General features: G+C 47.1%; 1 protein-coding gene across 3 annotated transcripts in view; it reads right to left on the reverse strand.

Annotated features, from left to right (window-relative positions):
* Nucleotides 1–16,376, reverse strand: part of STK32B (serine/threonine kinase 32B) — a 347,207-nt gene that overhangs the window by 211,301 nt on the left and 119,530 nt on the right. For all 3 annotated transcript variants that reach the window (XM_030864190.2, XM_060298750.1, XM_060298751.1), the window contains one exon: nt 15,314–15,465. In XM_030864190.2, the coding sequence (XP_030720050.1) occupies nt 15,314–15,465 (152 nt within the window). The remainder of the gene's footprint in view (nt 1–15,313; nt 15,466–16,376) is intronic.

Raw genomic sequence — 16,376 nt, forward strand, 5'->3', positions numbered from 1 at the left:
AAAGATAAAAAAACTCTTAGGAAAACAAGAATTAAAGGATAACATCCACAAGGTTATCCATGCACTCAAACAAGGGAACTAGTTAAGAGGTAGAACTGTTGGAAAAGTAGAATATGTTGACTCATCATTCATTCATCAAGTATTCATTCATTTTACCAATATTTCTGGAGTGAATTCTTTGTGATCAAGTGCTGGTGGCCCAGAAATGATGCATTCATTCTGAAGGAGGAAGTAAATAAACCACTAAATGAATTTAATTTAATTTCTGATGGTGACATATGCTCTGAGGAAAATGATCCAGAGTATTGACAAACAGATAGAAGGGCTGCAGTCACAAGAACCTTCCCGTCACACATGTCCCTCACTGCCTGCAGCAACTAAAGGGATGGCACAGAGTCCAGCCTGAAACCCATTGGTCCACCCACCACCTTGCCACATAGCAAAGTGAGACCAAGAGGATGCCAAATGATGAGAGACGGTCAGCCCCAGACAGTGGGTGACCTACAGAGCTGGGAGCCTCCTCTCAGCTCCGCCCACAAACCCCGCCCTGCATCACCCCCACAGGCTGATGATGTGCTAAGGCCACAATCTCTGCTGGCCACAATTCTTACTTTTTTCTTCATTTGTTACCTGTCTGCCCCTGCAGGCAACTGAGCCTGTGAGTCCTAATTTGACATGGCTCCTGGTCCCAAGGGCCTGAGGGTAAGGGTCATTTCTCAAGCCCACCTGCTCATAGAAAGAAGCCAACTGAGGTCCTGGCAGATTGAGTCCCTGCTGCTTCTAAAGAGGTTTGAGTGGGGGTAAGGGGATTCATGTCTGCCATGGCGTCTACCATCACTGATCCAGGGCAGTGGAGCTATGTGCTTATCTGAACTCGGACTGATTCCTCACGACATTTTCATTGCCTACATTCCCCACATTAGTTCTTCCTTTTGTTTTCTCGCTTAGTAATATCTTATCTTGAATTTTAAAACATTTGTGTGAGTGGCTTTAAGTAATTTTGGGGCAAAACAATAGGGTAGAAAAGGAATAGAAAGAAAAAGAGAGGGGGAAAAAGAAAGAGTAAGAGAACCCTGCAGAGTGGTACCTGGCTCACAGCAGGTATCAGCACCCAGTATCATTGAGGATGTGGGCCATGTATCGCAAGTGCTACCAATAAGATGATCCCAGGTGCCTTTGGTGTGGCACTGAATGCCATCTAATGCAGAGCAAAGGGCTGCTCACTCCAATTCCAATTGCATTTCCATCCTGATTATATCAAGGGGAAGGTCTGGGTTTGATGCCAGCCTCTCTTCAACACTCTCCTACTACCTGTCAATCTCCATTTCAAGCAATGAAAAGACCTGATCTCAGGTTCACCATCTCGGCAGGCAACAGTATTTAGTTAGAATCTAATGATACTATATATGTTTCATGGTATAAATTCTTAGTGTTGCTTTCTATTTAAGAAAACAGAGGATAGTTTTTTACTCATGGGGTAATACCAAGCTTTTAAGATCAAGTTAATCTAAATAAAAAAGTGAGCTGATATAAAAATGTTAAGTCCATAATATGCAGGTGGTTCTTAGATACGAAGACGATGTACATATCATCATGAGGGACCACTATGGGGTCTCTCCAACCTCCTTCTCCAGGAAGTCACGGAATCAATTTATCACCTGGAAAGTGGATAATCACTTTTCAAGTCATTTCAACTTTTTTTTTTTTTTTTTTGCTGGTTGAAATGTGCCTGGGGAATGTCAAGTTGCTAGCATTAGCAGGGCATGGAGGAAGGAGAGGTAGCAGCAAAAAAGGCTGGAGTAAACGTGAATCTTACAGAAATATATTTTACAAATGCCTCATTCCCCCACTTCAATGTGAGCCAACAGCCTTAGACCTATTGTAAAGAACACATTGGTGAATCAAAGGTACGTGCCCTGCCAATCAAAAAGAAAACGCACTTCTGTTATGAATTATGGAGAACATAATTAAAATGAAAGAAATAAAAGGATCTTTGAGATCGAGAAGCATTTAAGTGCATTGTTCTGTTGCTGGGGCACATATGTTTGCATATTAAACTCAGCACGTTATGGGGCTAATTTATCATCCATGCAAAGCGTGTTCTCCTGTGCTAGAAGCCAGGGGTACAGACATGAAAAGGCATGGTCCCCGCCCCCAGGGACACACTGGGAGAACAGGTAGCTCCCCATTTCTTCCCAAACATCCCTCCCTTTTCTCTCCCATCCATTGAGAGACTACTATGTCCCAAGCCATGGATTGGGTGCAAACATCCAACAAATGGATTATCAAGTGCCCACCTGTGCCAGACCCTGTTTTAGGTACTGGAAACACAGCACATGAGATACACGGGACTCTGGCCTCAGGGAGCTCATATTTATTCTGGGAAAAGTCTGTAAAGTGATGAGCAAACACCAGAGGCAGAAAGGAGCAGGGTGACGTGACAGAGAAAGCCCGGGAGCTGGATGAAGCCAATGGTCCAGGACAGCCTCTTGTGAATGAATGAGCCATGACCCTCTTTCGAGATTCTCGGATGGAACAATCACAGGGCAGACTCTGAGAAGGACCACACGAGAGCACTAGCCGCGTGCTGCGTGGACCCAGAGGAGGGAGCAAGGATTTCTGCTCTGCACGGAGGTGCTGATCAGGGATGTCTCTGGAGGATAAGGGTTTCTGACTGTGGTGGCCTTTGTAGGTTTCCAGTTCAACGTGTCAACAATACAGCAAACACATTTGGCTTCTAAGTCCGTAAACATCCTGAAATCTCTTCTTGCACGTGTGTCGGGAACACTGCTCCTCCCGTCACCACCTTTTCTGGATATTTCTCCCAGTTTCACGCGTGACTGATAATGTGGCTGGAAATAAAAAACCCAGTGTCACCTGTGAAGAAGTCGCCCCTGGGAGCCGTGGGTGGGTTCTTGCAGGGCAGGGGCCCCAGGTGAGGGCACCGACCCCTTGGAATACAGAAACGCAGCCAGAAGAGGGACTCACAGAGAAGCAACATGTCCACTTATGACTCCCGATGAGCATCTGCACCAGCTGGACGGCGGCCGAGGCTTCCACGGAGCGTGCGAGGCCGGGAAAGTGGTGGGAGATGCTCAGGCTTTGGAGTGAGACAGACGGGTTACAATCCTGACTCCCCAGCTTAATGGTCCGATGATGCTGGGGAAATGGCTCCACCTTACCAGATCTGTCTTTTCATCTACAGATCGAGCTAATGATGCTCACTGCACGCCCTCCCCTCTCCTTGCACAGGAAGAAGGCCCATGATCCACTGGGGGCAAGGGGCTGAGAGGTGGAAAGGAATGAATGACGTCTAGTCTTGCAGAGGCAAAGTCTTACAGCAGAGAGGAGGGGTCAACACATGGTCAGGGTCACGTTCAGACAGGGCATCAGGAGTCATGGAGGACAGTGATGGTCCACAGAGCTCTCAGGGGTACCCAGGAAGGCCCTGGGGACCAGGCTACCATGTCGCAGGAGACTGTGAGGCTGTGATGGTCCCCTGGGAGTTGTGCACGGCACAGGTATCCCTGGGGATCCAACAGCAGGAAGAGTGGCCCTCGAGGTCCCTTGTGATGGGTTTTCTAAGAAAATATCACCATTCTGGACTGAGGACCTTGCAAATCTGCACTCTGCCCTTCATGAGCAATGTGGTCTTCCACTGTCATTTCCCATCGCCTCTCAAACAGTTCTCAGGGCAAAAGCACAATGGCCATTTATCAACGAAGCACGCATTCCTGAGAGTCAACAATGACTCTATTATATTCTCTGTGCATCTCTACTGTCCAGACATAATTCCTGACTCCCGGGGCCCTGCGAGGCTCCTGGTTCTGTGGGAGCCGCATGCGGCTGGGGGAGCACGTTCAGGCATCCTTTCCTGCCCCCCGTGGTATCTGTCACTGGCCTGGGCACAGCAGTTGCCCTGAGTGTGGAACAGAACTCTTTTCTTTAACCATGAATGTGCGGCCTCTAGTGTTACATGGTGAGATGTATTTTCATTAAGCCCGTAATTCTTTGGATTTGATCACACAGTCTGGGTCATTCCGCTCTGCTTCTCAGAGCTGGCTGTGCTTGAGCCCAGTTCTCAGCCCACAGGGCAGGCTGCAGTGGTCCAATCTCACACTCACAGAGCAGGAGAGACAATTCAGGCTACTGGCTGTCATAATGGTTAAGCAGAAAAAGTCTTCCTTAAATGAAACCAAATGTAGAACATTACGAAACAGGAATGCAGAATGAGGCAGGACAGAGGCCTGATCCCTACACATTCAGCCCCATCAGCCCCAAGTAACCTCTAAGGAAGTTCCTGGGTCCCCCAGGGCTCCAGGGAAACCAGTGGAGAGAGTCTAAGGCCTTCAGGCCACGGAGGAGAAAACTGTATCCAGAGAAGGAAGGTATCAAATTTCAAGTGAGTGGATAAGATCCCAATGGCAGGTCTCAGTTTTCCCTCTGAAATTCCCACACAATTTCCAAAAACTCTTATCGCATCAGCTTGAAAAATGGAGGTGGTGGAAAGTATAAGTTCTGGGTGAATCCCGGCTCTATCCTGTTAACTGTGGGGCCCTATACAATCAATCACTCAGCTTCTCTGCGCCTCAGTTTCCCCGTGTGTAATAACCCCTGCCATGGTGACTTGCTGTGAGCATTGGGTGCCGTGAAATCCCCAAGGTGCCACTTGGTCAGGGAGTCTCCCCGATGCCACAAAGGATGCCAAGTTTCCTCTTCCTCTACAATGTCAGTTTCCTGTGCACGTGCACTCCCTTCCCAGCACTTGCCAGAATCTCGAATTGTCCATGTTTTTATAAAGTTATTGGATTTTTGCCTGTCTCCTGTCCAGACTGGAAAAGGGGATGCTCCGCGCATGTGAGGTCACGCCTATTTTGCTCTGCGCATATCACCAGCACTTAGGACCACGCCCAGCACGCGTAACAGGCGCTTAATAAACAGGCGCTGAATGAACGAACTCGTGAACCCAAAGGCAGAGGGCGCTGGTGCAGAGCGCTAGTCCAATGCACGGTCTGCTTATTTACAGCCCCGAACCCCTCTGAGCCTCAACTGTCTCTCTGCAAGACGGAGAGGCCCAGTGGCTCTCGACAAGGCCGAGGGAACAATGAACGGGATGACTCACGTGGAACCCTCAGCACAAGCCAGGTACCCAGCAAGTGCTTAATAAAGGTTCGCTATTAGAACTGCTTCCATCATTACCCGTCAGAATATAAAAGGTCACTTTCCTTCCTCAGCTTCACAGACTTACTCTGGATCAGAGGGAGGGGTGGAAACTCCATTTGTTCAGATTAGCAAAATCATTTCTATTGGGTTCAGAAGACTAGAGGGTTCGATCTTGGTTTTGGTTTCCAGGTCAGTGTGGGTCGGTGGGAGTGAAGAACCAAGGTGGCTGCCATATATGGCTCCCTGAATACCACGTGTTGGGGAGGCAGGACATTTATTCATTCAATCCTTCATTCAGCAGGTACTCACTGAGCATCTCTCTGATGCCAAGACATGTTTCTGAGCGCTGGGAAGGAGCAGTGAAAATGCAGACGAGTCTGCCCTCCTGGAGCCCTTCCTTCGTGTGTGTGGTGGGTGTGTGTGTGTGTGTAGGAGACATAGAAAAATAAACAAGTTGAATAAGTAAAATGTATCACGTGTTATAGGATGAAAAGTACCATAGCATATAAAGCAAGGAAGAGGGTTAGTGGGTTAGGGGGGCTGCCAGCCAGGGTGGGGAGGAGCTTATGATTTTAAACTGGGTGGTCAGCGAAAGAGCTCAGATAGGAGGTAACATTTGAGAAAGATCCGCAGGAAGTGAAGGTGTGAGCCCTGCAGGTGTCTAGAGGAAGTGGTCCCAAGCAGAGGAAACACCGGTGCAAAGACCAGGAGTAGGGGTGGAAGCGAGGAGTGGGAACTGGGGGGGGGGGCCCAGCTGTTGGAAGAACTTGGGGAGCTGCCACGTGACTTTCAAAAACTTGAGGAACAAGGGCGCCACAGTCTCCAATTTAATTAAGCTCACTACAGAGGGTAAATGCTTCCTAAATGTATTACGTTCTAATGCAATTTTTGTATTGCTTTGGGATATGAACTTAGCATAAAATTGCTCCTCACTGAGCATCCCTCGTCTTTATCTGCAGTCCTTACATGTATAACCGCATTCACTGCCTTCCACTGGCAACTTCATGCATACAAACTGTGCATGAGATTTACAGGCTATTACCCATCCTTCAGTTTTTCTCAGAAGGAAGTATATTAATGTATATCTCGCTAACAAATTATCAATTCCATAGGGCTTTCATTCACTGGTCCTCATGTGATTTGGACTTCACAAAGTCCAAGGAAGGGAGGGAGGTATTATCCCCATTTTAAAGATGAGGAAACTGAGACTTTCCAAGAATACCATCCTAGGAAGGGGAAGGACCATTTTTTGTCCAGTATCCAACTGCTGTATTTCTTCTTTTTAATTCCTCTCAAGGTATCTCCTTCATTGCTTATTCATCTTAGGTTCATGAGGCTTATCCCTGGGCCTGGCTCCCAGAAGTTGGTTTAGGAAGAGCAAAAGCTTTGGTGTTAGATCTGGGTCTATCAGAGTTGTGCTGGAGCTGGCTCATACTGGCTCATGAGAACTGCTGAATTTTCAGAAATTTTATAAGCTGATCAACATGCTGTTAGCTTGAAATCAACCATGCCTTAGTCTGTTTGTGCCGCTATAATAGAATACTATAGACTGGGTGGCTTATAAACAACAGAAATTCCCTTCTCACAATTCTGGAGGCTGGAAGTCCAAGATCAAGGTGCGGACAGATTCGGTGTCTGGTGAGCATCAGCCTTCTGGCTCATAGATGGTTGTCTTCTTGCTGTGTCCTCACATGGCAGAAGGGGAAGGAGTGAGGGAGCTCTCTGGGGCCTCTTGGAGGGGCACTAATCCCATTCGTGAAGGCCCCACCCTCATGACCTAATCATCTCCCAAAGGCCCCCATCTCCAGATACCATGCCATTGAGGGGCTAGGGCTTCAACATACAAATTTTGGGAAGACACATACATTAAGTCTATAGCAGGCCATGATGGGACTCTTTGCACCACGGAAATCAGCTGACTCTACAAATCGGGACTTGCTTTTTGTCCTCTTGGACAGCTGTTAAGCATTTCCTGGTACATCGTTGCCTCTAATCCCAGTGCTGCCTCTTGTCAGCTACATAATCTTACACAAGTTATTTAACCCACCAGTCCTCTGCTTCCCCAACTGTACACTGGGGATAAGAACATCCATCTTGTAAGATGATTCTGAAGATTAACCAGGATAAAATAGGAAAAGAGCCATGTACCATAGGTGATCCACAAAGGATAGTGTTACCAATATTTTAGGCCTTGATGAAGTGTGGGAAGACTTTAATGATTCCCCAAGGACCAAGTAGAGTCTTTTTTTTTTTTTTTTAAGACGTTGGAGGTAGGAGTTTATTAATTAATTTATTTATTTTTGCTGTGTTGCGTCTTCGTTTCTGTGCGCGGGCTTTCTCTAGTTGTGGCAAGCGGGGGCCACTCTTCATCGCGGTGTGTGGGCCTCTCACTATGGCGGCCTCTCTTGTTGCGGAGCACAGGCTCCAGACGCACAGGCTCAGTAGTTGTGGCTCACGGGCCCAGTTGCTCCACGGCATGTGGGATCCTCCCAGACCAGGGCTCGAACCCGTGTCCCCTGCATTAGCAGGCAGATTCTCAAACACTGCGCCACCAGGGAAGCCCAGGAGAGTCTTAATTACAGAAAAACATGTGGGAAGCATGAGGAGCAGTCAGAGAAATGGGCACAAGAAGGTGCCATGTGGGGACAGAAGGTGGGGAATCAGAGGGCCCCAAAGACCACTGGTGGGTCCAAGTGAGTCCTGGCTTTCCCTCTGACCTTGGGCAAACTTCATGCCCTTCCTGATTGATTGCTGGATCGACCCCCTTCACCCACAGGAATTGTCTGATACACCAGGGCCCAACTCCACCCTCCTCGAGCCCCGGAGTTACACAGCATGACCCCTGGCTCCTCATGCATCCCTTTCCACGGTTCAGCGCTGACCCCCTGGATGTCAGAACGCAGCTGGGACATCTTGTAATCCATACTCACCTCCTTCAGAATAACAAACCTAAGAAATCTGCCATCTTGAAAGCACAAACTGAAGTTACCAGTGATGTTAACAAATCTTGGAATAGAAAAGGATGAGAAAAGGACCCTGGATGAGTCAGCATCACCTCTTGTGCCCTTTTATTAAGGGAGTTACCATGCTGATGGAGACTAAAGAAGATGATACTAATTGGAATTGGGAAAAAGCCCATGAGCATTTCCCATCTATGACCTCCAGGACATGGTGGACATTTGTAACCTCTATATTTTTTAAGTTACCCAGGACCCCAAAGGACAGTGACTACTTAAGATGGAAGGAAGAGAGCAGGGGAGCAGGGCCAACTGTTGGTTTAAGGTCTGTCCTCTCACATCTGTAAGCTCTGTAAAGAAGGAGAGTGACTGTCTCGCTCATTGTTCTATCACTGATGCCAACACAGGGTTTGGCATGTTGTAGGTCCTTAACAAACACTGAGTGAATTAATTTATTGAACATTGGATGCTAGGAATACAGAGGTGAATAAAGCATGGTCCCATTCCCCAAGTGGCTCACTGCTAATGGAAGAAACAGATGTACAGATGGATAAATGTGATTGAGCTGCTTGGTACTGCAACAGAGTGCAGATGAAAGCACTGCCAGTTGAGGCCTGGGTGGCAATCCTGAGGCAGCTCGATAGAGGAATTGGTGCCTGACCTATAGACTTTAAGAGGTGGTAGTCATAAGGATTCTCTTCTTCTCTGGATCCTTAAAAATTAAGACAGTGCCTGGTACCCAGTAAGAGTCCAATAAATATCCATTTAATGAATGAATACTTGTGGGGGCAGAAGTTCTCAAAGAGAACAAAGGGGAGACGGTGTTCCAGGCAGAAGGAACAGCATGTGCAAAGGCCCGGAGGGCTGATGACAGCAAGATGAATTACAGGTGCCACTAATCAGTTAGTATGGCTGGGACAAAAATGCACCAAGATGGTAGCAGGGGTGGGTGTCAGGAGGAGAGATTGACATAATGTCAAGAGGCCAGGGCATGGAGAGACATCTATTCTGTGGGCTTTGGGGAGTCATCACAGAATTCTAATCAGAGAGTGGGCTCGGATTTGCACTTTGGTAAGACTTGCCCCTGTGCTATAGACTGTGCTTATGTCCCCTCCCCCAATTCATATGTTGAAACTCCAGTCTCCAGTGTGATGGAGATAGAGCTTTCGGGGTAATTAGGTCATGAGGGTGGAACCCTCATGATGGGATTAGTGCCCTTACAAGAAGAGGCAAGAGAGAGCTCTCTCTCTCTCTCTCCCCCAGGTGAAGGCACAGCAGGAAGACAGCCATCTCTACACCAGGAAAAGGGTATTCATCAGAACTTGACCATGTTGGCACCCTGATCTCAGACGTCTCAGCCTGCAGAACTGTGAGAAATAAATGTCTTTTAAGGCCCCCAGTCTATGGTAGTCTGTTACTGTGACCTGAGCTGACCAAGACACCCTGTGTGGGGAAAACTGGTGATGGCTGAGTGTTGAAATGCTGGTTGGGAGGTTGTAGCAATATTCAAGGCCAAAGATAATTAGTTTTATGGAAATGAAGCTGCTCAGTGACTGGTGATTATTTGTAAAGGGCTTCTATCCTTCATCAAAGGTCCCTGAGGGACCTTCTGTCTCTATCCTCCCCCCAACCTCCTTTCCTGCCCACTTGCTTCAGACAGATCAGCTTCACCTTTAAAAACCTTACACAGTTTTACTCTAATCAAAGGTCTCAATGCTTAAGAAAAACTAGCCACTAATTTAAGTGATTCTTTCTTGCCTGAGAGTGGCTCATGGAGACCTACGTCTTGACTCAGCCTTTCGCTACTCAGAGAAGGTTCCAGAAACACTTGCTATGAGAACAGTTTAAACTGATTGCAGGTATCTGTTCTCATCCTATCCTGCTAGGTATCCGTCCTCACAGTTAATCCAGCAGCAAACAGGGCAGGGGAGGCGCTGCCTAATTATAAACAGAACATTTTAACAGTATAGTAAATATAGTCAATCTGGCAAGCAGAATTGGATTTTGAAAATACAGTCTGAAAACACAGTGAACTACCTACCCACCACAATGTAATCAGGATAAAAATCTAGTACCGAAATCTCAAGACTCATCTTCCAACAGTCAGCATGTCCTCATGTTCCCCGCTGGAAGAGGAGAGAACTGGTCCAGCCAGCCCCAGACTAACCTGAAAGACGGGTGCTAATCATATCAACAGCAGTGGAGGTCCCTGGCCCAGCGGTCACCTCATGTCTGGGACCATGTGGATGCTTGTTATGTATTCCCCCATTTGGTCCTTATAGCAACTCTATCATGTGGTCATCTTTTCACTTCCATTTTCCAAATAAGGAAACTGAGACACAGGGGGGAGAATCAAATCACTCTCGAGCCCCCGTATTAGTCTGCTCAGGTTGCCATAACAAAATACCACTGCCTGGGAGGCTGATGCACTGGAAGTTAGTGTATTCTCACACAGTTCTGAGACTGGAAGTCCAAGATCAGGGTCTGGGCGTGGTCGTGTTCCAGTGAGGGTTCTCTTCCTGGTTTGCAGACAGCCACCTTCTTGCTATGTCCTCACATGGCAGAGACTCGCTCTCTCTCCATCTTCTTACAAGGCCACCATCCTTTTGGATTAGGGTTCCACCCTAATGACCGCGTATAACCTTAACAGCCACCTAAAGATCCTGTCTCCAGATATAGTCATATTGGGGGTTAGTCATATTGTGGGGCGGGAAGGGGGCGGGGAGGCCACACAGTTCCAGAGTAGCCGCTTTGCCTACAAGAGGCAGAGCTGTCATTAGAACCTGGGAGATCGGACCTCAGAGCCCGAGTGTTGAAACTCTCCCCGCCATCTCTCCCCTCCCCGCCATCTCTCCCCTCCCCGCCATCTCTCCCCTCCCCACCTCTCCAGGGCTCCCGCTAGTGCACAGCCCTCTTCTCTGGGGTGTGATTTTTCATTGCCTTTTTCCTTTGCCCCAGTTGTCTTAAGCCCCAGAGAGCAAAACAGCTTTGCTTCAGAACAGGTGAAAATATTGCACTTGACAACTCCACCTGGATCGTCCCGGGCTTGGGAGCACCCATCATTCGTTCTTTAGAGGGCAAATTGTCGTGAAAACTAATCAGTGCCCGGCCTTTGCCTTTGCCTTTGCCTTTGCCAGTTATAGAGCATGTCAGCAAAAGAGAAGAAGGACAAGGGGCGTAGTCAGGCTTTCCAAGTCTGCGATAATTCACCCTCCGTGTAATGAGATGAAAAGCTGATGTATAATTAATTTAAAGCAGTGGTGTCCTTATGAACCTGATGAGCAATCCCACGCCATGCTCCCTCCTAGCAGGGTAAGGGAGGCAGCAAACAGAAGCCCAGCAGGAGGGGCTCCATGCAGGGAGGAAGGGGGTGTGGTGGGCTAAGCAGGGTAGGGTCAGGGCCTTCTCACAGCAGCCATGGCAGAAGGGTTGTGAATGTGGGCCATGATGCCAGACAGCCTGGGTTCAAGTCCCATCTCCTCCATTTATTAGTGGTGTGACTCAGTTACCCCATCTGTAAAATGGGGACAATAATAATAGGATGATAGCAGGAAACTAAAGAGGCCGTTAGGAGGATTAATAGCAGTTAAAGAAGACACTTATCAAGTACCTAATAAACGTTAGTGGTATTTGCCTACAAGAACTGGAAACCTCGGGGCACACTGGATGATCTTGAGTTTGAATCGCAATTCCGTTGATTCAGGTAAGATCATGAACTGCGTTGAGCCCTGCTTTACTTCTTTGACAAATGGGGCCCAAACCCCTTGTCCCACAGGGCTGTTATGAAGACTCCAGCACAAGGATGTAATGTCTGGGTGGCAGGTGCCAATCACGTGGTGGGCACAGTCACTACTGTTTTCTGGAAACAGCTCCCAACCTCCCTCTGCAGATTCCTAAGACTCAGGTGGGACCAACCTCCTGGCCCCTTCCCCACTGCTTTAGGAAGGAGCACATGACCAGGTCAATCACGCCCGTGACCTTCAGCCTCTGCTGTGGCTGTTCAGCTAGTAGAAGTAGGAAAACCATCAGTCAGCATGAGTCGTGGCTCTGAAACACAGCCAGCACAGGGGAAAGCAGGAGATAGAGACCGAAGTCAGCTAGAATTCTAGACTTTTTAGGTATAAAACCCAAGAAATTCCCTTTGGTGTTGAAGCAAGTTTAAGTTTCTGCCCCCTGAGCCACAAGTATGTAAAGTACTCAGTACTGCCCAGTGAATTAAGGACCCTCTCCTTTTCACTTATAGCTGGAAGGAGCATTCCTCTCTCTCTCTCTCTCTCTCTCTCTCTGTATCATCCATCTATTATCATATGTAGGTATACACATGCACACACACATATATACATAACCTCTTACAGTAAACAATATTTTCACTTACAGAAAATATACTGTCATATCTTTTCCTATCAGTTAACTCTCAAAACAGTGCTAGCAGTAAACAAGGTATTATTTTCACCATTAGCAGGTGAAAAATTGAGGCCAAAGAGTTGGAGACTCCAAAATCAAGCAGCAGGTTCTATCCTTTCTTGCTTATGATGGGAATCCAATGCCCTAAGAGGCCAACGTGCACAGGGAGCTTTCCCATTGACCCAGCGCTTACATGGAATTAAAGGGGGTCTGTCATTAATCTGTTGGCATCTTGGAGACCATGAACAGAGCATCGAAAAACGGTCCTAAAAAGGGAGGATGCCGACACATCCTCCCTCCTTCAACACACATCACAGTCCAGATGTACATCCCATGCCCTTACTCGGTCTGAGGAGTCTCCCCTGAAACAGTTCAAGCTCAGAGATCTTCATCTCAGCATTATTTACATTGGCAAGATAATTAGAAACAGCCCTAAATAACCTATACGACAGGTTAGCGGTTAGATGTCTTATTGAACTTCTCCACAGTGGAAGGTTATGTAGCCATTAGAAGTGATTTACAGAAAGTTTGTAGTAAGGAGATAGTGCTCCTACTAGACAATTAATTTGAAAAAACAAAACCCAACATTGTTATGCATGGTTTTATATCAATGACATTTACAGTCATATTGATATGAGAAAAGAAGTATAAAAAGAATTACACACCGAAATGTAATCTGGTGGTGGTAGGATTCTGGATAATTGTTGCCTTCTTATGTATGTCATTTTCTGTATTTTGCAATGAACCTATGTTGCTTTTCTGATTAGAAATGATGCAGCCACAGTGGAAAATAGTGCGGAGATTCCTCAAAAAATTAAGACTATAAGTACCATGTGAGCCAGCTGTCCCAATTCTGGGTATTTATCCAAAGAATACAAACACATTAATTTGAAAAGATATTTGCACTCCCATGCTCCTTGCAGTGCTATGTATGTATAATAGTGAAGACATGGTAAACACCTAAGTGCCCATCAACGGACAAATGGATAAAGAAGATGTGGTATATATATACAACTGATTACTATTCTGCCATAAAAATATAGATGAAATCTTGCCATTTGAAACAACATGGATAGAATTTGACGGTTATTATGCTAAGGTAAATACGTCAGATGGAGAAAGACAAATATTGTATGATTTTACTCATATGTGGAATATAAAAAGCCAACAAACAAAAAATAAAGGAACAAATCAGATCAATCAAAAACAAACACGTACATACATACTGAGAATAGAGGAGTGGTTACCGGAAGGAAAGGGATGGGCTGGGGGAAGGGGAGTGAAATGGGTAAAGGGAATCAACTGTATGGTGATGAACGGAAGCTTAATTTTTGGTGATGAGCACACTGTAGGGTATATGGAAGTAGAAATATAATGTTGTACACATGAAACTTATGTAATGTTATAAACCAAATGTCACCGCAATAAAAAATAAATTTAAAACATTTCCTCGTACCGCAATCAAAACACAAAGAGGTTTATTGCCCCCAAATAACTGAAGTGTTTGGGTGGCTGGAGACATGACAAATGCACACTTGTTACCCAGATTCTAGTGTATGACACACAGTATGGCGTTTGCCCACAGAAATGCCCAAGTCTGAGGCATCTGCTGGGCAGACTTGGATTTTCTCAAACAGGACAACTGATGTCCCTCCTTGTCCTATCACCCAGTGTTCAGAGCGCTTCTATATATGAAGGGCAACAGAAATAATTGGTGATATTAGGGATTCAGGCTAGGCTAGACTTTCCCATCAGAAAGGATGCTCTGAAGATCAAAAGATGCAGAATGCAACTGTCAGATTTTGTTTCCTAGGATAGCCTGTCCTCTCCCCTTCAACAAAATCCAGCTCAGGAAACATTGATTAAGTGCCCCCAACATGTCTGAGGCTGTATTAGACTCCCGGAAACAAAGAACCAGGAAACAGTCTTTGTTCTCAAGGAGCAAGTGATTTCTTAGTAAGGACAGATAAATAAACAATAATTTGGGTTCAAGGTGATGCAGGCTATGTTGGGTCAAGCACAGGTCAAGGTGGAGACATGAGGAGTGTTCACCCAGCCTGTGGGGCAGCGAAGGCTCCTCGCCTACGTACCTCGAAAGCTGAACCAAAGGAATGAACGGCATTTGGTCAGAGGAAGCTGGGGAGACAGGAAGGCGGAAGTTTCAGGAAGAGGAGACTTCACATGCAAAGACACAGAGGCAGGGAAACAACCAGCAAAGGGGCAAATCTAGGACACAAATTAAAGCAGAGATGATAGCCAGGGGTGGGAGGGAGAGAAAGTTCCAGAACATGGCTCCTAGCCATGCAGGCCTCATCGGCCAGATTCAAAACCTGGAATTTAGCATGTCCACACCGGGCAGCCATCCTAAGTGGAGTAAAACGTCAGCTCCTCATGTTCATGGCAAGTCCTGCTTGCCACGAACACTGTGGGTGTAATTTTCTAAAAAAGTTAAATTCCCCTTAGAAGGCTCCATTTGGCATCCTCTTATCACATTCTACATGTGTTCTCGAACATACAAAAACCTTCTCTTCTAAACCGATTTCAATTCTGATTCACCAGGTAAGAGGACCGAATGAAAATTAAGCCTATGTTTAATGATTTCATCAGAAAATGTACTCTACCGATTAGTCATCAGAAAGTGTACCCAACGAAATATTCATAAGAATATCTGAACCCAGAAAATTTCATTTCTTTCTCTCTACAGTACAGAAGCTTCCTTCTAGCAGAGCCGGATTTGCATTTGGCTCCATAATGAGGATTTCACCGGAGCCCTGGATGGAATCACTCACCACAGATTGACCAAGAAAGGATGCTCCAGCCCCTGCATGATCTGGAGCTCCCGGAAGACGTTCCGGACTTCGTCCCTCTCGATGCACTTCTGCTTGTTCATGTATTTCATCGCGTACATTTTCTTAGTGTCTCGCTTCTGCACGATGCAGACCTAAGTGACAGCCAAAAGGGAGAACATTCAGGCCAACGTTTCAAAGGAACAAAAAGGCAGCCCCTCACGGCATTCCTACTCCTGGGTTCAAGTCTTGGTTTTGAAATCTTGCTAGTGGAGCAGTGCTGGCTACGCCACAACCTCTCCAATATTTGCAAAATGGAAGAGCTGGACCAGATTCACCTGTTGATCAGGTATTTACACTAAGAAAGTGCTGAAAAAGCAGCTGCAGAAACAGGAGGGGGAAGAGGCAGCCCTGCACTCAAGGAACTCATAGCCTGGGAGGAAAACAGACAGATGCACCAGTATCTACGATGCTGAGATACACGTATCTGTGCCTCCCGTGGCCCCCGCCCTCCCCACTTCCGCTCACACCTCCATCGCCAGCCCCGCTTCTCTTTGACCGACGATTCTGTCTGCCAGCAGAGCCCGCGTTGCTGTAACAGACTGGCGATGCCGAAGAGTGAAGGTCCACAGAAGCAACACTCGGCCCATGCAGGCAGCTGGGGCATCTACACCCCAGACCCCTTGTCCATCCCACGGCTCCCGGAGTTTGAGAGTTTGCCCACAGGGCTAACTGGCTTGACGGCACACCCTTACCAGCAGCCTCCTGCCTTTCCTTCCCTGACTCATTTCCCAACTCACTACCTGTGCCTGCTTCCTCTCCAGGGCCGTTGGGGAGACCCAAACTAAGGCGCAGGGGCCCCGGGGGAGCAAAGGAGAAGTGGTGACAGCAATGGTGGCAGCTCCTGTACTGAGCACTCTCCTTTGGGAGACTGAGCAAACTGTCTCCTTGATTATCTCACGTGATCCCCACCAGAACCCTGCGAATAAAGGCTCCACCTTCCCTTGAGCACGAGGAAGCTGCAGCCCCGTGTGCACTAGTTAACTTGTCCAGAGTTCAACAAGCC

Source organism: Globicephala melas, chromosome 5 (assembly GCF_963455315.2).
Source record: "Globicephala melas chromosome 5, mGloMel1.2, whole genome shotgun sequence".
In the NCBI taxonomy this organism is placed as follows: Eukaryota; Metazoa; Chordata; class Mammalia; order Artiodactyla; family Delphinidae; genus Globicephala; species Globicephala melas.